Here is a 23,567-nt window from a genome sequence, read left to right as displayed (position 1 = left end):
TGACAAACTAAATAGTCAAGAATTTAGATCATTCAATAACATAGAAAATGAATTAGAATTATAAATGACTTACAACCTTTGGATACAAAACTTGAACCAATTGGCCTCGGGATTTACCCATAACTCTATTTAGATTGGTATTAATATTTAACATAAAAATTTAAGGTGAACATGAAATTCAAAGTCATTTTTGGAGAAACACTTACCCTTTAAGCATGCTTCTCAAGTCATTTTTCATCTTCTTGTGCATCGAACAAAACCATATAATTTTACATTGTCTGGGAATGATGACCATCAGTTGCCAGTGAGACCTATCATGAATAATAAATAGTTAGTAAACTAATTAAGTAAACTTTAATGAACTTTTACATAAAACAAAACATACCCATCAATGTATGACACAAAGTATACGTCTCTGTTTGACTCAGCCATCCATGTTTGCAAATAATATGTTTGCTTTCAATTGTGTTACCAGAAGGTTAAATGGTCTGAGGTTCAACAAATCCGTACATGGAAGACCAACCTTGGTCTACAATGACTGTGTGCATGTACCTAAAACAACAAAGTTAAGTTGTTAGAAACTAGGAATCTAAATAAAACTAACATGGAAGACAAAATTAACTATCTTACATGCACCATAGTTGAAGGATGGAAATATTCAACATCTTGTCTCCCGCAATGATCTTCAATACATCATTGAATGTGATATATACTGGCAGATGGGCGGGGAAACCAAATACTCTGAAATCCCAGTATATTTCTATTGCTCCTCTCTTGAACCTAGGTAGTCTTGACATTAGTTTTGATAGAGGATCATCCTCCGCTTCAGTTGTGTCATCATCTTCAGTTATGACTGCCTCATGCATCGGCTGCTTCTGAGGATGTGCGAACTAAAGATAAGAATTTCAAAGTTATCTATAAATATTGTTAAATTTAACATACAAATACTAATGATAAAAATATTATACATATGGTGTAACAGTGTGTGTCATGATCAATGCTTTAGGCCAGACTATGAAAGTTCCTATGGCCTCCCCCACAAACTGAATTTCTGGAGTAGGTACAGGCACCTGAGCTTGGGGATCCTGAACCTCGTCAATCGTGACTTGCACGTGTTGTGGTAATATGGGAACACCATGAATAGTCTGGCCTCCCTTAAGTACTCGTCCGACAGCCACAATGCTGGGGGATCCCCATCAACCAACAACTCATACTGACCACTGTACTCAGTAGGTTCTACAGCAGAGCATGATCCTCTAGTGCTGACACGAGGTGGTGTGGGAGCTTCAATGGGTAACCCCATGGAACCCTGCGTCATGGATTGCAGCTTCTCTTCAAACTCATTCAGAAAAATTATATTTCATAAATTGCTAAGACACATGCAAAGAAGTCTACATCATAAATTTGATAAGATTTTGACAGCATTTCGCATTGGTCTCCGAAATACACGAAATGAGAGTAGTCAAGGATGACCATAAGCAAATATGCATCCGGAGAACAACACAAATACTGAACCAAAATTTTATCAATCTTATGCATAAACTCTAACGTACATGTTATAACAAATTTATGAAAAATAATTTTTCAAAACTGTCCAATTGGACAATTCAAAATTTAATACAAACGATTAAAAGATTAATCGTTTGTGTTAAATTTCAAACAGGAACTAAGTTTCACTCAATGATTTGATATTTATAATCTAACATGCCAATTATAATAACACAACTAAACTTTATCACATGTATATTCAAAAGCCAATATGCATACCTAAAACTCAAAAACATGCAAACACAAAAGCCAATAACATGCATACACAAAAGACAATAACACGCATACAATAAAAGTTTTCAACAAAGAAGCTAACCTTTTTAGCGGATTAAAAAAGCAATAGAGGGAAATGGAGGACTGGACGCCCAAAAACGTAGGCTAAAAAGGGTCAAAAACGTCGTCTAAGAACACGCTATAAACTGCACCAAAATGCAACGAAAACGAATTTTAATCAGTTCAAATGGAAGATATTTCACCAAAAAGTAATTTAACCGGAGTAAAAGTAAATTTAAACGGTCCAAAAGAGAGAAAACGAACCTGGAATTGCAATGGCGAAGAGAGAAAACGCGAGGAAGACGATGAAATAGTGAGCGTAACTGCTCGTGGGTTCATGTTTTAGTATAAGATCCTATAGACATCAGGTGTTGTAGGGGACCGACATCTATGATAGTAGAGATGTCGGGCCCTCACTAATATGACGTCTTTATGATTTAAAAATTAATATTCGCGGGGCATATAGACGTCAGTTACTAGGGGCCTTGATGTCTATAATCGGATATAGACGTCGGGGTGGCGGGTCCGACATCTATATGATGGAAAATAATGACTATTCACCTACCTGGCAGACCTATATATAGACGTCAGTTAGGAGGGGCCCCGATGTCTATAATATTATAGACGTCGGGACTCGTCCTAACTAACGTCTATATGGCTAAAATTAATGATTATTTACCTATCTGGCAGGTATATAGACTTCAGTTAGGAGGGTCCCGACGTCTATAGACGTCGGAACCCTCCTAACTGACGTCTATATGACCAACTTATTTATGAAAATGCCACTGTTCATTAATATACGTTGTGCCACCTCTTAACTGATGTCTAAGAGGTAACATTAAAGGTCGATTCTGCATTAATGATTATTTTAACCCATCGTAATGTGATTTCGATGAAACGACATTGCTATATTAAAAAGTCAGAATAACTATAAATTATTTAACCGAATTTCATTAATTAAAAAACTACAGAAACTAAATTTAAGCAATGCAGATTGTAATGATTAAAGTATTAAGTCTTTATCTCATGTATTCTATAATAATGGTATCAAAGACACTCTTATGACCTAAGACAATTTTTTAGTAAGTTGTTTATTAGTAAAAGAAAAGACATTTAAATTTTCACAAACACCATTAATCAAAATTGAAAACCATTTATTCTTATAATATAAACTAGAACATAGAAATTAAAAAAATAAAATAAAGCTTAGTCTCTCGATTATATTAGTTAGGTTTTTTAATATTTTCTTATTAAATTTTAATGCGTATTTTACACACTATTTATGTGGATAATATTTCTCACAATCATTTCAAATTATCTTCTTTTCTATTTCTTGTTACTTTTTATCTGCAACCCTAAATTAAATTATATTAACTCTTCTAAAATTGTCAAGGGTTAGAGAATATCTATATAACAATTTAAGTTATTCATTAGATATAAATAATGATTTAAAGAATAAAAAATATTAAAGACAATGATCGTTTGAATACTATGTGTTAAGACAAGATGGTCTAAACATTACGAGTTAAGTAGGATCTCTAAGCAAACATAGTTTTAAAGTTTAACAAAGTATCTAAACAAAGTAGTGTCTAATAACATGAATCGTTTAGGATATTAAACATGAGCACTAAACGTTATATTTAAAATATCTTAAACCTTATAAGTTACTCAAACATACAACATTTAAACAATAGTACATGGTATAATGTCTACAACTAGGATAGCCTAATTCTTCGTTAAAACATGAGCTATGTTTGATATTGAATAAACATTGTAATACTATGCATATAAAGCTCAGTTATATTCAATACTCTGATATATCCATACGGTCTAATGCTATGTAAAGAAAGCTAGATAAATATCCATCCTTTCTGATATACATGAAAATTATTTCACAAAAAGATAATTAAACGACTAGCATGATAAAATTGAATGAATTTATATATACTCTGAACAACTCTATAACGTCTACCAAAATCTCTTATACCAATTTTGTGTTAGTATAAATATTTGTTAAACATAAAAAAGGAAAAGATTGTTAAGACAAAGATCATCTAAAAGCTACATATTAAGACCAGATCGTCTAAACGCTACGGGTTAAGATAGAATCGTCTAAGCAAACCTAGTTTTGAAGTTTAACATAGAGTCTAATAATGTGAATCATCAAGGATGTTAAATGCAAGCGCTAAATGCTATATTTAAAATATCCTAAACGTTATAAGTTACTCAAACAAATAACTCCTAAACAATAGTACACACATAACTCCTAAATGATTAGGATCATCTAACACTTTATTAAATGTACGTTGTAGTATTCTTTTGTAGGTTTGTTGTGCTCTCTTTTTCTGTGCAGATCATATCAATACACTTTATTAAAAATCCTGCAACGAAATCAAAAGAACGTTTAGAGAATGAAGATATTCAAGGAATGTTTTCTTCATTCTTTCTACATGTCTCTTCCATACATGGCACAATTACCTTTACAAGACGCAACATAGCTTCTGACCTAGTACAAAAGGCTACATCTCTACGTGAAGTCAAAAGTTCTGAGTAACAGATTTTTTTCAAAGAAGCCTATATAAAGAAGACTGTTATGAAGAGAAGAATCAAGAACTTAGAATAAAGAATTATATGTGCATACGCTCATGCTGCTATTCTCTATAAAGCTTACATCGTTTAACATTTTTTGTTTGAAAAAGAAAAAATTCTTTACAAGTTTTCAGAATTTCTTTGTATTGATTTTAAATCCTCTATATGAGAATTACATATTTTATTATTATAATCTATAAAACAATGTTGTTTTCTTTAAAAAGTGAAATAAAATACTTGTAAGTTTAACTGAGTGGAGTTAAACAGTGTAGTCGATTAGAGATTAGTTCATACCAAGACTGGTTATACTCATCCTAACCAGTTGAATTGGTTGTATACTAGATATGGTTAAACTCGTAGTAATCCTTTCTGATTAGTGAAACTCTTTAAGAGTGTTTAAAGGAAATCTTAATTTAGAGCAAACAAATATAAAAATAAGTGTGTTATTGCTTTAATTTTTCAAAGGTTTTCTATAAAAGCAATTTTAGTTACCTAAGTGTTTAATAACTATTGCAAAGATTTAAAATTTTATTCAAATCTCTCCTTTACCTCATGTTACAAAAGATACCTTCCTACAATTTTTTCTATTTACATTAGATAGATGTAAATAGCCTAATATTTTGAAAATAATAAAAGCAACCAACAATTATTACATCAAATAAGACATAAAAATTATAAATAAACTATATTCCGTAATGACATTTTAATTAAAATGTAGTTTAAAATAATATATTTTTTATTCCAAAATAATTTGAAATAAGATATAGTTTGAAATAAGATACAGATCATTAATCATAAAATCAAATTACATGCTTAGGTAGGTAACTTTTCAAAGATATTTTAAATACATTTTCCCTTGAGTAAGACTAACTACAGTAATCCCAATCCGAAATGTAATTTGAAATATGTTTTGGTTTTCAAACTTTAAATATAATAATACATTTAGTTTAAAAAAATGTGTAAAAATAATTCAAATTAGTATTTCAACATAAATGTATTTGAGAAAATTTAAATTTTACATCCAAATTTAAAAAAAAAGTGTATTCATTGCAAATATATAAAATTATCTTATTTGAAACCTCAATTTGACATAAATGTGATTGTGACTACATAACATAAAATAACATCATTAACTCTTACTTTAACACAATTTATTTAAATTTATCTTATGAAGAATATTTATATAAATAGTATAAAATATTACGTAAAAAACTTACAAAATTATAACCATTTATCTATTAATTTTAACTTATTCCAATGACTAATTCAGAACCGGTCAAAAATACATTCAACTTATACAAATGATTTAACTGTTGGACTAAAATCAATTATACATAAGTGTTTATACACGTACAAATGACTACAAACATTTAGACATAATGTTTACGTAAATACATAGTATTGACAGCAATCCCGACGTTATCCAAGCACTTAATCTTCGAAGATGTTCTAAATAATGTCAACGTAGGTCGATCTTTCCCCTCAACAAGTAAGAAAAATAATGTCAATGATGTCTATGTCGATCTTTCTCCCTTGATGAGTAAGAACCGTGGTAATCCCGATCTGTAAAATTGAAATATGTTCAGAAGATTCAAGGCTAAAGGAAGACCAATGCAAAACACCATCAGTACAGAATTATACCGTGTGATGAATGGCGTTTTGACTTCTCTGAATGTCCTGCATCCAATACAAAAATAAAAAATTTAACAGAAGACAAAACAAAAAACAAAAACACTAATACAAGAAATCTATAAAGACACCTGAGTCCTTTGCTCTCTCCCTAGAACGGTGACCCTCTCGTTCTTTGTCTGAATCCCTTCCTCGATCCCTATCTCTGGATTTTGTTCTGTCCCTGTCCCTATCTCTGTCTCTTTCCCTGTCCCTATCTCGGTCCCTATCCCTGTCCCTGCGTGTCTCACCAATGACCTCAGTTTTACGCTCAGACTTGGACTTCAGCATGTGTTCCTCTTTTGTCTCTCCGTCCGTAGACATGCCTTTCGATTCATCATCAGACCTTTTAGAATCTTTCAGTTTATCAATGGCTACCTTAACCATAGCATCCTTGCCACCAATGGATTCAATGTTAGCTTCTCCTTGAGGACCCTTTGGCATAGAGGTGTCAGTATCAGCTGGTGGACTATGTTGTAGAACATCCTACAAATTGTCAGTGATATAAAATATGTTATTGCCACATCGCTAGAAAAGATTGTGAACAATGCAGGTTTGAAAATTTGTCTCAACAGACAAGAGATGCTAATATAATGATATGGCAAGTTACAGTGTAAATGAGGATGAAGAGAGGGTATCACCTTTGGTGTTGATTGAGACTTTGATTCCACTGATTTGTTGGAGAATGTAAAATCCCCGTCTTTGCAGACTGGTATATATTGTGCCTTTGGAAGGCTATAAAGATGAGCCAGAACCCTGCAGACTTCATCAATCCCAGATTTCTCCCCATCAAATGCCTTCCACCATGGTGGGTTCTCAGGGAGGGGTACATGGAACCTCCGAGCAGCAGCATATACAACTCCACAAGCCACCACCTCACTCTTAAATCGAACACACAATGTAGTTCTCAAACTGCAAGAAAAAAGTGTCAACTAAGCAGAAAACACGAGACAGCAAACATAATGTTCTTGTAAAAGATTGCGAATAAAAGTCATCATCGAAATAGCAGTGAAATGCAGTGAGACAAGCGAGTATTAAAGAAACATTTTACTTCACTACAAATTATGCTTGAATTTTGGATCGAATGTTCACATGATAAGTTCCAACAGTTATTATATCCTTCAAAAGACCTGATCATGTGACAACAAATGCAACTAAATGGATTTAATAGTTAAACAAGTATGACAAATATTTATACCGAATTAGTGTCACACCTTAGGCATTCCTCTGTCTAGACTTTCTTAAAACATATGTTCATTTTTATAACCACAACTATTTTAATTTCACCCAGGCACAATTAAATCCTTTAAACTGCACAAGTACAATCACCCTACTAAAAAGGTCCAAACTGGAATCACAGCAATAAACTGTAGGAACAGACCTCCCAGGGTTGAACAGAACAAAAGATACATTATAATTCAGGAATTTTGTGAAAGGGAATAAATGACAGTAAATGTATGGACAAGCACATAAACGAGCTGCAAAATAAAAATAATATATGCAATTTGTACCTATCATTAGCCAGATTCCAAGCTTCTTGCCTCAATTCTGGAGGTGTTTCAAGGGTAGCGAGATAATTTGATATAAACTTGTGGGGATGTTCAACATGACAAATGAACCCCATCTCTTTCAAAATATGTCTTTCTGTTCTACTCAACTCCATTTTCAGATCAACATATTTCTGTTCATGAAGAAAGAATATAGAAAACATTCAAAATATGAAATAACTAGAATTGTTGAAATGAATTTCATAGAATGTGTTTGGATCCTCATTAAATAAGTGTGTTTTTGATGCTCAAATCACATAAAATTATCACCAAAAAATGGAATTCCACTTTTATGCAAGTTCAAGCTTTGAGGATTGGAACAAATAGTAAGTCTTTGTAAGAAAACTGAAAATTAGAAGCTTCTGACCTTAGAATACAAGTCTAAATGTTCCATAGGAAAGTTCTCCCTCCTGCACTCCATCCTGTGAAAAACAATAATTACTTGTCTGGCTTTTCTAGGATTTTCCTCCAGTTTTGAAGCCAACCATACACAGCTTGCAGCAACTTTCTGCAAAGAAACACTATGAGCATAATAATTCACAAAGTAAAGAAAAAAAAAAACAAAGAAGATAATATATCACAAGATAATAATGACCTTAACATTGAACCGTGCAAACGACTTCTTGCAATAGAACCGATGAAATAGAACCTGCCCAGTAGCCATGACTGCTTGTGGCCTTTCTAAGAATTAAGGTAACAATTTGGAACAACCATGGCAGCAAAATGAAAATGAACACAATCAAAAGGATACAATCTGAGCAAAATGCCACTTTCTTGAACAAGATCACAGCCATAGATTCTAAGGGTGGTCTCGGTGGCTTCATCTATGCCATCTTTTCTAGAAGGTGAGTTTGCTAACTGCTCTTCCGTAAGGTAGAACGTGTCAATTGCTGTGTATATCATTGCTCTTTTTTGTCCTGAGATAAGAACAGGAACAGTTTTGATCTCTGCTGCCAAAACTTTAAATGAATCCAGAAGCTAACAAGGAGCATTACACTATTACAGTGATGGTTTTTAAAGTAGACTAGTCATTACATCATGGTCAATCAGTTATAGGATGAGTATTTAATTTTAAAGAAGTAACATGCAACAATGAAAACATTATGAACACTCATAAAAACATGTCTATAACTAACACACAGCATAATATTATGGCATAAAAAGTATACTCTAACTAACCTAAAAAAATATCATTTTAACTATGTAGGGATTATGGTTTTTCTTTAGGGTAGAGAGAAGGGTTTATAGGTGAGAAAAGTGAGAAAGAAAAATCTAAAACTAAAATCTTGTATATGGGTTTATTGGCAGCCATTTTATGTAATAGAGATAACAAAGAAAAAGAAAAGCAAAAATAAAGATCCATTTTTTCTCTGGAAGGGCATCCATATGCCGAACCCTTAACACATAATTGCAAGCAAATCAGATGTAAATATTCTGATAAATGAATAAGAATATGATAAATAAAACGATTTTTTTAATGGGCAAGAGAAGAAACGATAACACATAATTTCAATTGAATAATGGTTAAATGCAAATTCACACAGCACATGGTTCCAATAGGAAAGTTTCAAGGGAAGGACATCATGATTATTTTGATCCTATGCAGAGTAGATATATTATTTACGCAATACTACTCCGTCATACCCCGAAACCCCACTCCATCATCCAAATTGAGTATGCTAGGTTAGCATTACTCACAAACAAAAAGGGGAAAAAGATGAACAAGAAGAAAATCTAGGTGAATTTTAACAGGTTTTATAAAAGAATGCGAAATGAAATTAGAAGCAAATACCTCTGCATTCAAACAACAATAACAGAAAACAGCGTCAAACCCAAACACAGCACACCAAAGGGAACGAGGTAGTCGAACAAAGGAGACTCACAAAAACAAAAGGATTTCTGATTTTATGCTGTTTTATAAGAGGCCCAATTGAACCATTAGAGCGGACCTAAATATTATTTTCTGGCCAAGCCCAAACTTTTTTTTTATCGGTCTATTTTAGTGTATCTTATTAAGTTTACTTCTAATTGTCAATTTTATATTTATTTCTATATAATAATATAAAACAGAAATTAATATTATTTAAAAGAGTAAAAAACAATATAATATATAATTTAATTTAAATAATATAATAATAATTTAAAATAAATACATGTCAAACTAAATTTAAAAGTCAAAGTGATAATATGTCATAATAGCAAAATTATATTAATTCAACTAACTTCTTAATATATCTGCATTTTTTAGCTTTGATTATTATATGTCTAAATATTTAATATTTTAAAAATTTAAAACAGAAAATAAAGTAAACTTACTATGAATATGATTTTTTTAATTTTATTTCAATAAAAATAATAAATCATATAAATAAACATTAAGAATTTTTCCATACACACTAAAGAATTGTTTTTGTGACAAGTTAAAACCTATGATCAAAAACTATCCATCCAACTATATAGTTATCCCTTTATAACATAAGGGAATGGGTAAAGGTTGATAAATTAAAGAAAAAATTAGTTCACTGTAGATTAATTAAAAACTTTCTATTAAAAAACATTTCAAAATGAGCATAGTTTGAAATATAATTAAATTACTTCTCTTTTAAATCTAAACTTACCATTCTCAAAAGCTTATATTATATCTAAAAATTATTATATAATAAACATTTTATTCCTATTATGTGTATTTGATTTTTAATATTAAAAAGAGTATATGTTTTTATTAAATTGGACGAGTAGTAGAGTATGTGACTGAGGGAAACAAGTTTTGTGAAAAAGAATAAATGTTTAATATGTAAACTATATTGAATGAGAATTGTATTTTATGTGAAAATTTAGTGTATATTTTTTCAGATAGATGTTTCTTATCTCATATTTAAAAATAGTCAAATATTATATTAATAAAAATATTATATAATTAATTATTGTTTCATGATATATTACATATATCTAAATATCATAATATATCTTCTTAAAAATGTAATAGAATATGAGAATAAGATATTAATTATAAATATCTGGGATATATTTTATGATATCTTGAATGTTTATTATTTTTAAAATTTTAAATAAAATAATAGATTTACTATGAATATGAAATTTTAATTTTATTTAAATAAAAATAATTATAAATAATAATAAAATATATAAATAAACATATGTTTCCTTCTATATTACAGAGATAAATTAAAATATATGATCAGAACACGATCTAGTTGTCAGTCTATGTGAATCATAAAAATTGGACTAAACATAGTTGAAAAATTAATATAAAAAAAAATAGTTCATGATGGATTAACTAAAAACGTTCTGTTGAAAAACAGTTTAAATATAATGTAAAAAATAACTAAATTCTTTTCTGCTAAACTCATCATTATCAAAACTTATATCGAAAAGATATTATATTATAAACATTTTATCGCTACAATGCGTATTTGATTGTAGATATTTTAAATTTTTTTTTCTTACCGTATTTAGACAATAATTTTGGGAGTAAAGTTGGGACTAAAAGTATGAGACTTTAAAAAAAATGAGTTTTTTAGGAGAAGGTTTCGAGTTTTGAAAGAAAACAAATTATAATTATTCTTATTAAATTAAAAACACATATTAAATCTACCATTGAGTAAGATTATTTAAGGTTCCTTATTATAAAACAATCAAACCTACATATATTTACGTGATATTTTGGTATTATAACTAATTTTTAGTAATTTACATGGTAGTTATTATGTACTCTTTTATTATAATTTATCATAGGTAAGTATTATTTTACTAAGAAAATATATCATATTGATTCTATAAATATAATAGTAACATTTAAGGATACTCACTTCACATTATTATATAATAGATTTTAACTTTTTATTGACTTAAGCATCGAAAAGTTTTTGTAGATGAATTTTCTCCTCTCATCAATGAGGAGGTTCTCTCCAAACAAAAAGCAATTGTCAGAGTACCTTTAGGATTTTACCATATTTCCACACTAAATATATGGGTAAGATAATTGGTACGTGGGGTCTAGGTAAAACTTTATATTGACTCCACATTTTTCATTATCACCATCATCTTGTGTAAAGATAGTCTATGATTACTGATAATTACTCGTGTTAGCATGATCATTTATGATCTAAGTTTTGAAATGACTTTGAAGAAAGTGTTATATTGATACTCGTGTTTAATATTTTATTATGATATAATGTTATATTGAATATTTGTACTCTAAAGCTCAATTATACCTTAAGCTTAAAAAGATTTGATCCCGATGCCATATTAATTTAAACTTAGAGAAAGTTTGACCCGAAGGCCATATTACTTTAAGCTTAAATAGAGTTCGACCTCTAGGACATATTACTTTAAGCTTAAAGAGAGCTTCATATTAGTTTAAGCTCAAAGAAAACTCGACCGGATGTCATATTACTTTAAGTTTAGAGAGAGCTCGGCCTCGGGGTCATACTACTTTAAAATCAGAGAGAGCTCAACCTCAATGACATACCACTTTAAGCTTTGAGAGAGCTCAACCACGAGGCTGGAATTACTTTGAAGCTTGGTAGAGCTCGACCACGAGGCCAAAATTATTTTGAGGCTAGTTAAAGCTCGACCACGAGGCCAAAATTATTGAGACTGGATAAAGCTCGACCACAAGACCAAAATCATTTTGAATCTCAGATAAGAGCTCAACCACGAGGCTAAAATTACTTTGAAACCTAGATAAAAGCTCAACCACAAGGCCAGAATTACCTAAAAACCTAAAGAGAGCTCAATTCCTAGGCCAGATTATATATTAGAACTCGATCCCAAGGTCAATCCACTTGCAAAGCACAACAAAATACCTTAATTATCTCATAAACTCGACCTCGAGGTCAATCCACCTTTAAAACATGGCCAAATGACTTAACTATGAACTCGGTAAAATGGCCTACCCATTTGCAAGTCATACAACTCAACCTAAACCAAACTCTTGAAACTATGGAGACTTATGTTCCTACCTGGCCTAAAAGACTTATTAAGTGCATGACCCAATAAGCCTATTTTAAATTGTTCGTTATGAAATAGCCCAAACCTATAACTTTTTAGGTCATATTTACATATTATAACCAAATCTCAATAGTTAGGAATATTAGTTATTATTTACTCCTATTTATTATTTATTATACTTTATTATTCTCTCAAGTAAGTTTATTCTAATAGGGACATAAGTGCACAATCCATGTTAATCCTATAAATATAACAGTAACCTAAAGGGATATTCACTTCAACTCAATACTTGATAATCACTCTCGTATAATCTATCTTAACTTTTTTAATGACTTGAGCGTCAAAGAATATTTGGAAGTGGATATTTTCTTCTGATCAATAAAGAAATCCTCTTTAAATAAAAGAAACAATCAAAATATCGTTAAGATCTTGTTACCTGTTCACAATATCTACACTCAAGATAGATAAGATCGGGATAAAATCAATAATATATAAGAATAATATTAAAAATAAGTTGAATAAATATTTATAAGTTTTATATGTTTTAAATGAGAATATATATATATATATATATATATATATATATATATATATATATAATTTCATAATAATTTATGAATAAAGATAATAAAAATATATGTTTATAATGTGTATTATATTATGGGAAAGTATCCATTAAAAATATAAAATAATTATTTTATGAAGTTATGAATTTGAAAATATTTGTGAATATTTTATAAATGGTTATTCGAAAAGTAATGAAATAATAAATAATTTTTTTGATTGTTAGTTGAATAGTAAATATGTACTATAAATGTGGGAAGTAATTCAAGATGTTATGATCCTGCAGATGAAACACATTGAGTGATAAATTATGAGTTGATGAAGGAGGAATGGAGTAATGAATGATGTGTCATTTTCCTTTGAAGCTGACCTTGACTTGGTCATAGTATAAGTTAAAGTTAGCTAATGCGTCATTTTTTGAAGTAAGATTTGACCTGGTCATAACCCAAGTGTGTGAGTGTTATGTACTAAAAGGGATTAATTTAATTAAAAATGATTAGTGGAAGAAGGAAGAAGAAGAAAGTGAATTATTGATATTGATTAGTGGTAGACAGTAGAGTGCAGCATTTAGTAGTTGACACTTGACAGAATTATTATGATGCCAAAATTGTGGAAGTGGAATTCCGAACGCAAACAAACGGGGATGTCTGTCTTCAAGTGCCACGTCACCTTCCAGGAACTGATTCACCCTCTTTTTTGTCTCTCCCCTTCTTTCCATTTTTATCACACATTTCAATTTCACGACCCAAAACAAAAACCAGTAATTGGAGAAAGCGATTCGCCACTGGGCCCCACCCAATAGTTCTATTTGGGCCTTTCCTTCCTCCCATTGGCCCTTCCCACTGTGCCACTTTAGCATTTTCTACAGTGCGCACCGTTTCTTATCCTTCACCATCCTATTCCTCTTTCTCTCCCACTCTCTCAACTCATCACCCTGCAATCCCCACTCTCATCATAAATTAACAAACAAACAACCCTTTTTCCTCCATCTCACATAACGCGATTCTTCTGCTTTATGGATTTCCCTCCTCCACGCCTTTTCTGATTCTCCACTCACCTTCCTCGCGGATCTGTAATCGGAATACAGGATCGCTTCAATGGCTGGGACCAACGAACTCAACCCCAACGATTCTAAGGTATGCCCCTTCTCTCTGTTATCTTTTCGATTCCATTTTTTTCTCATACAATTTCCAGTTCTTCAACCCTACCATCTTTCCTCATGCCAATCTTTCTTCTTTCGCTTCTGATTTTTTCTCTTTCTTTTTTCTTTTGTTCTGTTTTTCTTTTTCTTTCTACTCTATGCTTTCCTTTTTTTTTTCCTATTTTCTTTTGGCTGTATAGCTTTATTAAATTAATAATCACTCTCGTATCGCTGATTCTTTCTCATCGTTTTGGGTTTTTAGTTTCGACATGTTTTCGTTTCGTGGAAGAGTAGGTTGTGGTTTGTTCTGTTTGTGTAATAATTTCCGGTTTTGGTTGGATCAGTTCCTTGTTCCACCTAACGCGGTTTCACTGTTTAGGGTTTGTCATTCAATGTGCTGATTTGGGAAGTTGGATTCATCGGTTTTCCCAAAATTATGGGATTTATTGGATTTATTCTCCGTTTCTAATTATCCTCGGTTTAAATTATTTTCTTCTTCTTATTATCATTATCCTTTTATTTTATTTTTTTAAAATTGAAATAAAATTGGTGTAGATGGTGGTTCCGCTGAATATGTGGGTTTTGATCTCAAATTTCAAGTTGGCATACAATCTTCTTCGTCGTCCGGATGGCACTTTCAACCGGGACTTAGCAGAGTTCCTTGATCGGAAAGTTCCGGCAAATGCGAACCCCGTGGATGGAGTGTTCTCTTTTGATGTCATTGTTGACCGTGAAACCAATCTCCTTACGCGAATCTATCGTCCTGCTGAGGGAGAAGAGCGTCCAGTGAGCATTCTTGAGCTTGAGAAACCTGTGAGCTCTGAGGTTGTTCCTGTCATCATATTCTTCCATGGTGGAAGTTTTGCTCATTCTTCAGCCAATAGTGCCATATATGATACGCTATGTCGTCGCCTGGTTGGTATCTGTAAGGCCGTTGTGGTGTCTGTGAACTATAGGCGTGCACCTGAGAATAGGTATCCCTGTGCTTACGATGATGGGTGGACAGCTCTTAAGTGGGTTAGCTCTAGATCTTGGCTTCAGAGTCGGAAAGATAAGAAAGTTCATATCTACATGGCTGGGGATAGCTCGGGTGGGAACATTGTGCACCATGTTGCTCTCAAAGCTGTGGAGTCCGGAATTGAATTGTTTGGGAATGTTCTGCTCAACCCATTGTTTGGTGGGCAGGAAAGAACCGACTCGGAGAAGCGTTTAGATGGGAGATATTTTGTAAGAGTGAAGGATCGAGACTGGTATTGGAGGGCTTTTCTTCCTGAAGGGGAAGATAGAGACCATCCTGCATGTAACCCGTTTGGGCCAAAGGGGCAAAGCCTTGAAGGGACTGTCTTTCCCAAGAGCCTTGTAGTGGTTGCTGGTTTAGACCTTGTTCAGGACTGGCAACTGGGTTATGCCAAAGGGCTTGAGAAGGCTGGCCAGGAAGTGAAATTGCTATTCCTGGAGCAAGCAACCATTGGGTTTTACTTGCTGCCAAATAATGAGCACTTCTCTTCTGTTATGGACGAGATAAAATATTTTGTCAGCCCTGACTGTTGATAGGCTTAACTTTTGCTATAATACACTAGTGGACGTTAGAAGATTGTGTAGAAAATAGGTATGCTACTAAACTTTTTTTTTTTTTTTTTTTTTTTTACCTTTTGGGTCCTTTACTGTAGGACTTTGCTCCCGTGATTAGGTACTTGTATGCTACTAAATGTGTCGTGAGATGGGTGTAATCAGCATATAGCTGTGATGATTTTCCGAAGCACATAATCAGGAAATTGGGTGCTGCGGATAGGTGAAAGGCTTTTAGGACAAGGGGAGCTCTGGCCATGTTTATGGGAACCACTAAAGTTGTGATTACCCACTCTGACTTCCAGCCAAAAAGGAGAGGAAGGCGTGTTATTCTATTTCCGGGCGTGACCTTGATGCCAATCGGTGGGGCTTGTCGTTGTCTGGCAAGTGTTATATATAACTAATTTTGGAACTCGGATAGGAAAATATGAATGATATGTTGGTGCTGTTAGGTTATTTGCATCTATGCTATCTTCATATGAGTGTTTGTTTCAAGACTGTTCACTTTTTCTCTATATAGCTAATTTTACATTCCTATGTCTTTGGGTTGTCCTTGTTTGACCATGGACACTCTTTGCAAATGTAAATGGATGTCTTTTCGACGCAATGTTAGGGCTTGTATTATGTTTGCTTCTGTATATATAGACATTTTTCATTTTTTTTTTTTATGCATTATGTGTCAAAAATTCTGCTTCCATGTGCTTTTGTCTCTGAATTTTCCTTTATTAACCATCATAGACTAATGTCCGTCTCATATGGTTTCTGCAACTAATTTTCCTTTGTCCAGGCAGAATAAATGGTCTTGTAGCATGTTTGGCCCAGATTAATGTTGAAAATAATTATTGATTAAAGCTTTTTTAAATGAAAATAAACTGAATTTCCAGGAGGAGTAATTTTGAAGTATTGATGGCAGAAGATATTATAATTGTCTCTTTTGGAAAGTTAAAGGCCCACAGAAACGTGTTACCACTCGAGTCTTGGTTCTCTTGTTTTCTTTAGAGTACCCCACAGGCCCAGGTTTTCCTTTCGTGGCTTTATTATGTACAGAGCAGGCAGCATTAGAATATCACCCAAGAAGCACTCGTGCAATCCCAATAATTATAATTTTTCGTATTTTTCGTCTTTCAAAATATCTTCTTTTTAATTTATGTGTCTATATATACAGAAAATAAATAAATAAAATGTTTATATATACACACTAATTGAAATGAATGATATATATATATATATATATATATATATATATATATATATATATATAAAGAGAGATTGTTTGATTGAGATACTTAAAACTAAATTCAAAATCAAATCACAATTGACTTTTGTTTTCGACACCACCGTCTGTAAATTGTATTTATTTATAATTAACGAATCTTGTTGGAACAGAACAAGCTAATATATAAAATTTATAATTAATAATGTTATTTGTTGTTAATTTACTTTTTAACTGTCACTCAAAATATTCTTTTGAAATTATTTTATTTATTCATTGTTGATGTAAATGTTTTATATTTATAAAAAAGTTTAAATAAAAATTCATAACTTTTCCACTACAATCTAAAATAAAAAAAATAAATATGATTAAATTATTATATATATCAAATTTAAGTGTCAGCATGTGTTTCTTAATAAAAAATAATGATTTTACAAATTTCAATTCAACTATGTTGTATTTCATTAATATTTCAAGTCTATGCACTGTATTTACAAGTTTATAAACAGTTATATGATAAATTCGTTATGTTTGATTTAAATTGAATTAAATTTTGGTATGTGTTATAAGTACCAAGTATATATTAAATTAAAGAAATATTTCAAATTTCAAATTATTAGTTTAAATAGAGTGATTAATTTTTTATATGCAAAAAAGAGAAAAAAAAAGACAGAAACTAGGGCAGAGGTGGGGAGACAATAAAATCAACAAATAGAAAGATAAAAAGGTAAGAAAAAAAGATAGCATGAAAATTTAGCTATTTGTATCTTTTTTAAGTTTATAATATAAAGTAATAAAATTACTTTTATAATTTAAAATTTTAATTTCTTTTAAAAATCTACTTAACCAATACTTTCATTATGAAGTATTTTAAATTAAGAAAATTATTCTCTTAAAATTCATTATAGAAAAGATTAAAAAAGAACAAAAATTCATAATTATTAATACGATTAATTCAAAGTAAAAAATACATTTAATTACTCCTTAATTTTTATAATTATAATTATTCTCTTTTCCTCTTTCTATATCAATTATCTTTTAAATTATGATATTGATACCAATAATCATTTTGAAATTTAAGAAACCATGAATAACATGGTTAAAAATTAACAACGGTTACTATTTGAACCAATCAATGTGCTTCTTTATACATCAATTTAATGCAAAGATCTTGTGGATAGAATTAATATATATATATATATATATATATATATATATATATATATATATATATATATATATATATATATATATGTATGTATGAAGTATAATATGTTAAAATTGGAATAAGTATTAGTTTGAGTTTATGGACATCCATTTTTTAAAATGTGAGAGAATAAGATTTTGAAATAAAGGTTAGTCTATTTTAAGATCACGATAATTAATTTGATAGTTTTTCTAAATAAATTTTGAATCATAATTATTTTGATATAAATGAAGTAAATTTGATAGTTTTTCTAAATAAATTTTGAATCATAATTATTTTGATATAATTGAAGTAAGTATTCTTTAAAATTTCTTGTAATATCGACACATAAACATGTTTGAGAATTAAATGTTGATTGATAATTTTCAAAACTACATTAGACAATGTTTTCACATTATCCAACTGAATATCAATTATTCTGAATATAAGATATTTTTATTTTTGAAGATTTTAAAAGTTATTTATTAGTCTTAGATTTAATGGATTTCCATTCATTTCAATCTCTTTACATTTTTTTTTTAATTTCTAATTGTTGTTTCTCGCTAAAAGGAAGCACTAAAAATTATAACATGAAGTAAAGACATTATTTAGAAACTCCATAAATTAAAATTTTACATTCATCCTTTGTATTTTTCACCCAAATAGTTTTAGTAGGAGTAAAAATTCCTCCTAATTGTTTGGATCTTTTTTTTTTTTTTTTTTTTTTTTTTAAATCTAAACAGTACAATTTAACGCAGCAGTTGAGTTTCATTTTTTTTTTGTTTTTTATTTAAAAATTAAGAAAAGAGAATTTTATAGTTTTGAGTTTCAAAAAATAATGGTTAAAAAATTGGTTTTGAAAATAGCTTCTTAAAAATAGATTTATCTTAAAAAGTTAATTATATAAAAAGTAATTATTTTAAAGAATAATTATTTACAAAAACTGTATATCTTAAGCAATAAAAAGTGTAAATAAAAAAATTTACTAACGAAAATGTAATATATGTATCAATAGATGCATAATTAGTCACGATGAAAATTATTAGTTAAGTATCTAATTAGTTTGAGAAATTTATTAATCATGTTTAAAGGGTATGAGTCGTAATTCAATCAATCCTAATCAAGCGTTTATGAAGAAAACTATAAATATAAGTTAATTATTACAACATTAACTGTCTCGAATGATTATGCTAAGAGAGTTTTATAAAAAGTTTGACATAAAACATGTCACAAGTTTCGTAGAGCATCTGCAGACAAATGACCAAACAAAAGTCATGAATAAAATCATAGTGGTCGAGTTAAAAAGAAAGTTGGGGCATGCAAAATGAGCTTGGGTGGACGATATTTCCCAAGTGTTATCGCATACCGATGCACACCGCATTGATCGATGGGGAAGTTCCCTTTAACTTGACTTACGACATAGATGCTATGCTCCTAGTGGAAGTAGGAAAACCCTCACCAAAGAGGAAAATCCAAGACATGGACATCAACACCAGAGCTCGACACTATGACCGAATGGAGGGAAGAGGCAACAATACGAGTAGAAGTATGCAAATGGATGGTAGCACAACTATATAATTATGCAGTTAGACGATGAAGTTTCACTGAACAGGACCTAGTGTCGAGAAAGACTAATGATATTTGTAAGAAGTCAACAAATGGAAAGTTCGCTCCAAGTTAGGAAGGATTGTTCAGAGTCGTCGAAAGGTTAGGCAATGAGGCATCTCAAGTCAAGAAGAAAGATTGAGACAAGTGTTTCAATGACATCTTCTTGATCAGTTAGGCGATAAAGGACTTCACCTTCAATAGTGTCCTCGGCAACATCTTCGATGAAACCCTCATCATCAGAACTATCCAAACGTGCATGAGCCTCCCCGCGTTAAAGGTTATTTGAACATCAAATTTGCCCTTGTTCAGAGGGACGTCATAAAAGTAGGTTATTTGGTACAAAGACTTTTAGAAGTCGACCTCGTGTTGAGCCATGACTTGCTACTTAGTTTTGTCAAGCTCCTCGACCAAGGACTTATATTTTTGTTATAGTCCTCTAAGGCTTGCTTATCGGCCTATTACCTTAGGAGGAAATCGTTAACCTGCTACTGTAATTGGTGAGTTTTAATCAACAAACTTATCTCTCTTTTAACCAAGGTACAACCCTGGTGACCGAGTCCTTTTCTTTTTGTGTACATTGCATGTGGGAAAACTTGATATACTCAAGTTGGGTTGTCAAGACCCTTTTAGCCTTGAGCTGTTGCGAGATCTGCTTAAGAGTGCACTAAGTCCTTTTCCAACCAGACTACCTCTAACTGATCGGCATTAGGGGCAACCCTCTAACATAAAGCGGTCAAGCGTATGCTGAATTACACTATAGCAGCCAACACATTGGCTTCAGACAAACCCTTTATCAATTTTTTCTCCTCAAAGCTTAGATGAAATGAGACTTTATCCCTTATTCACAAATATGTCCCAAAAAATCCATCAACAAGAAGGGGCAATGTCTTCCAACCTCGACGGTTGTGCTTGGGGGAGCAAGTGGAAGTGAACTGCTCATCATGCTTCCTTTTGCCCTTCCTTCCATGGGCTTCTTCCTCCCAATTGGTAGGAGCAAAAAAGATAATAGTGAGGGGAGGAATGTTGAGAATGGGCGTTAGGGAGCCCATCGCCCCAACAATAGGGTGATCGACATTCTTTCATCTACTACTCTACTCGAGGGACCTTCCTACACACCTAGAGCGATCTAGGAATTGCTTGAACCTATCTAGTGCTTATCGAGCAATTTCTTAAAGAAATTAAGGTTTTGGAGATTGGTGCGGAACATCATAGATGTAACACAAAAGAAAATTTAGCTAATATACATGGAAATATTATTTACAATAAACGTCTTGGCCAAGATTACGAGATCGGAAAATTTAAGAAGCTTTCTAATCGGCAGTTTAAGGGGAAGCTACTGCAAAATCCCAAGAGCGGATCATTCTTTAGTGGTCATCTTTGAAAATTCCTAGGGGTCTGACCAAGTAGGATTTTGGGTCTAGTACATAGGAAAGTTCGATCTATCATTCTCATTATAGAAAAATTTGTGGCCCTTGGCCAGAATAATGATATTCGATAACCCTCCCTTAAAGCCCTTATAAGAAATGGTGAAAAGATGGAAAAGGTTATGATAAGTTTCACCTATTAAAGAAACTCACCCCCTTTTGAGCAATCAGACAAGTGCGATAATGGTGGAGAAATAAAGTCGGGGTAGGAGTTAGGCCTAAAGCCTTGCACAAAATGTCAAACGTTTGCATGACCGTCCATGTGTTCAAATGAAGCTGAGTGGGAGTGACGTTAAACTCTCGCAAGACATCAACTTGAAAGTCCTTGAATGGCATGTGCATGAATAGGTCATTGAAAAAGTAGGAGTGAATTAAAAAAATAAGTACAATTTTGAATTCTCTCAACTGTGGCATACTCATTTGTTGCCTCAGCACACACGGAGGTGCACGACATCATCATCAACATAATCCCATAGAACGTAAGTGCAGTCGATGAGGTTCACTATATCATTACCTCATCTGAAGTGAGTAGTGTACTTGCAAACCTTATGTGGAGCCAGTTCAAATCTATGAACCTTCGGAAGATTCAACTCGTCCCCTTTAGCTACGATGTCAACTTAAATTTTCCCAACTGTGTGGCCACTCCATTCCTCCGTGGTCTTTTCCTTATTCTTGTCTGGACTCTCATCCCCGATAGGAACCTTATTGGTAGTCTATACAGGTGTGGTGACGCTATTTACTATAGTCAAGTTCCGCTTGGACAACTCTCGATCCCGTAATAACAATTTGAATAGCGATGATGAGGAAAAGACGTCATTCGCATACGCCTTGCTCACACAAATAGATTAACCTTCTGAAGAGGAGATGTTAATGACATACATTATTACCTTGAGACAGAAAGAATTTGAACCATTCGATGTAGAAATGGATGCGTGAGAAAAAAAGGTGAAAATGATAGGATCCCCTCGTTCTTATTTTTTGAATTTTGGGGGACACATGGCATCCTCACAAGCATCAGATCTTATACCAACCAATGGTAGAGGATACACAGTGTTACACTTTCAGTGTTAGAGCTAACATCATGATTCGTGAAGCATTGACACGACTTACGAGGTGACACACCATTTCATTGTCAATGGTCATATTTTCAAGGGAGATTTAATCGGTAGTAAACCTTTTTCGTTTGTGATCTTTACTTAAGCTTAAGGCTTATGGTATCTATGTCCTAACCATAATAGCATGACCGATCGTCCAGATATAGAAGAAATTGATCGGTCATAATCAGAATTAGCTAAACATCTAATTAGTTTAAACAGATTAGTATTCAGTTTTAAAGGTATTGAACTATAAATATAAGTCAAAGGCATGAGTGTTAGGACTTTCATTACATATTTATTACATTATTAATTGCTTTGCATAAAGAAATGGGTTGAATATTAAGTTTTAGAATTGTGTGTAAATGTCGACCACAAATGAACATTTATACTGACAATGTTTCATAATTGTACAATTATCTCAATAAATGCTAACTTTTATCAAATGTTACATATTGAAATGTTTAAAACTAGTATTTACATGTGCTATATTGAATACTCCCTTTCAAGCTTGAGCATATAAATAATATGCATCAAAATATTTCAACCTGGGAGATCCTTTGAAGGATTTGGTGAATATGTCAACAATTTGATTACTGGAACTGACTGTCAGTTTTAATTTTGCCTACAACAACTCTAATATGGATCTTCTTTCACATGGAAATCTTGCCCAATCAAAATAGTGTGGTAGCAGTTTACAATCTTTAATATCACCTTTGTTCACACTTTAATCTTGATGTATTTGAGGGTGCGAACGATGAAATCCCAACGAGCATCACAAGCAGAATTTAGATTTACCACATTTGCTACAAAAGATATTTTGTCTACCTATCACGAATGAATAGCTGCCCGGGTCTCTCTATGCGTCCCCCTAACCTAGTTGTAGTTTGATGGCATTGGAATATACAAAGATGTCACAAGGTTTTCAATCAATCCTACTTGTTTCCTAGAAAATGTCAAAGGCATTTGGGAGAGGCAGATTGAGCAGCTTCAATACCCAAGCTACAAGTATTTGAGAAGAGTCAAATCCTTGGTTTGAAACTGAACGGTCAGTCAGATGTTGTTATAGACAGAATTCCCTGGGTCATTTCCGGTGATGGCAATGTTTTCAATGTGAACCTCGAGATAATTGTGAGTACTAAGTCACCAAAATTATGTAAAAAGAGGTT

General features: G+C 32.0%; 2 protein-coding genes across 3 annotated transcripts; one reads left to right on the top strand and one right to left on the bottom strand.

The window, feature by feature from the left end:
* Nucleotides 1-5,668: 5,668 nt before the first annotated feature.
* LOC106769792 (cyclin-L1-1) lies at nucleotides 5,669-9,543 on the bottom strand. Of its 2 annotated transcripts, none has more exons than XM_014655549.2 (9): nucleotides 9,418-9,543; nucleotides 8,377-8,542; nucleotides 8,221-8,302; nucleotides 7,993-8,133; nucleotides 7,590-7,759; nucleotides 6,720-6,990; nucleotides 6,171-6,564; nucleotides 6,052-6,087; nucleotides 5,669-5,973 (listed from the first exon to the last, which is right to left on the bottom strand). In XM_014655549.2, exons 2-9 carry the CDS (start codon nucleotides 8,526-8,528, stop codon nucleotides 5,915-5,917), a joined length of 1,305 nt encoding a protein of 434 aa, XP_014511035.1. In that variant the 5' UTR covers nucleotides 8,529-8,542; nucleotides 9,418-9,543; the 3' UTR covers nucleotides 5,669-5,914. The 2 variants fall into 2 exon arrangements, with proteins under 2 accessions (XP_014511035.1, XP_022640928.1); XM_022785207.1 differs by having other exon boundaries at nucleotides 8,377-8,572; nucleotides 9,418-9,513.
* A 4,401-nt stretch (nucleotides 9,544-13,944) lies between these two features.
* On the top strand, nucleotides 13,945-16,541 carry LOC106772723 (gibberellin receptor GID1C). Its single transcript, XM_022785206.1, has 3 exons — nucleotides 13,945-14,299; nucleotides 14,860-15,913; nucleotides 15,995-16,541. The coding sequence occupies exons 1-2, from the start codon at nucleotides 14,261-14,263 to the stop codon at nucleotides 15,853-15,855; spliced, it is 1,035 nt and encodes a 344-aa protein (XP_022640927.1). The 5' UTR covers nucleotides 13,945-14,260; the 3' UTR covers nucleotides 15,856-15,913; nucleotides 15,995-16,541.
* Nucleotides 16,542-23,567: the final 7,026 nt, after the last annotated feature.

Source organism: Vigna radiata, chromosome 8 (genome assembly GCF_000741045.1).
Source record: "Vigna radiata var. radiata cultivar VC1973A chromosome 8, Vradiata_ver6, whole genome shotgun sequence".
Classification (NCBI taxonomy): domain Eukaryota; kingdom Viridiplantae; phylum Streptophyta; class Magnoliopsida; order Fabales; family Fabaceae; genus Vigna; species Vigna radiata.
This window is presented reverse-complemented; position numbering and strand designations above follow the sequence as displayed.

Coding starts and splice junctions, on each gene's coding strand:
- LOC106769792 (XM_014655549.2), bottom strand. CDS start 8,528: ATGATATACACAGCAATTGACACGTTCTACCTTACGGAAGAGCAGTTA. Junction 8,303..8,376: donor AGTGGCATTTTGCTCAGATT/GTATCCTTTTGA, acceptor ATTCTTAGAAAG/GCCACAAGCAGTCATGGCTA. Junction 8,134..8,220: donor TTGCACGGTTCAATGTTAAG/GTCATTATTATC, acceptor GTTTCTTTGCAG/AAAGTTGCTGCAAGCTGTGT.
- LOC106772723 (XM_022785206.1), top strand. CDS start 14,261: ATGGCTGGGACCAACGAACTCAACCCCAACGATTCTAAG. Junction 14,300..14,859: donor TCAACCCCAACGATTCTAAG/GTATGCCCCTTC, acceptor AAATTGGTGTAG/ATGGTGGTTCCGCTGAATAT.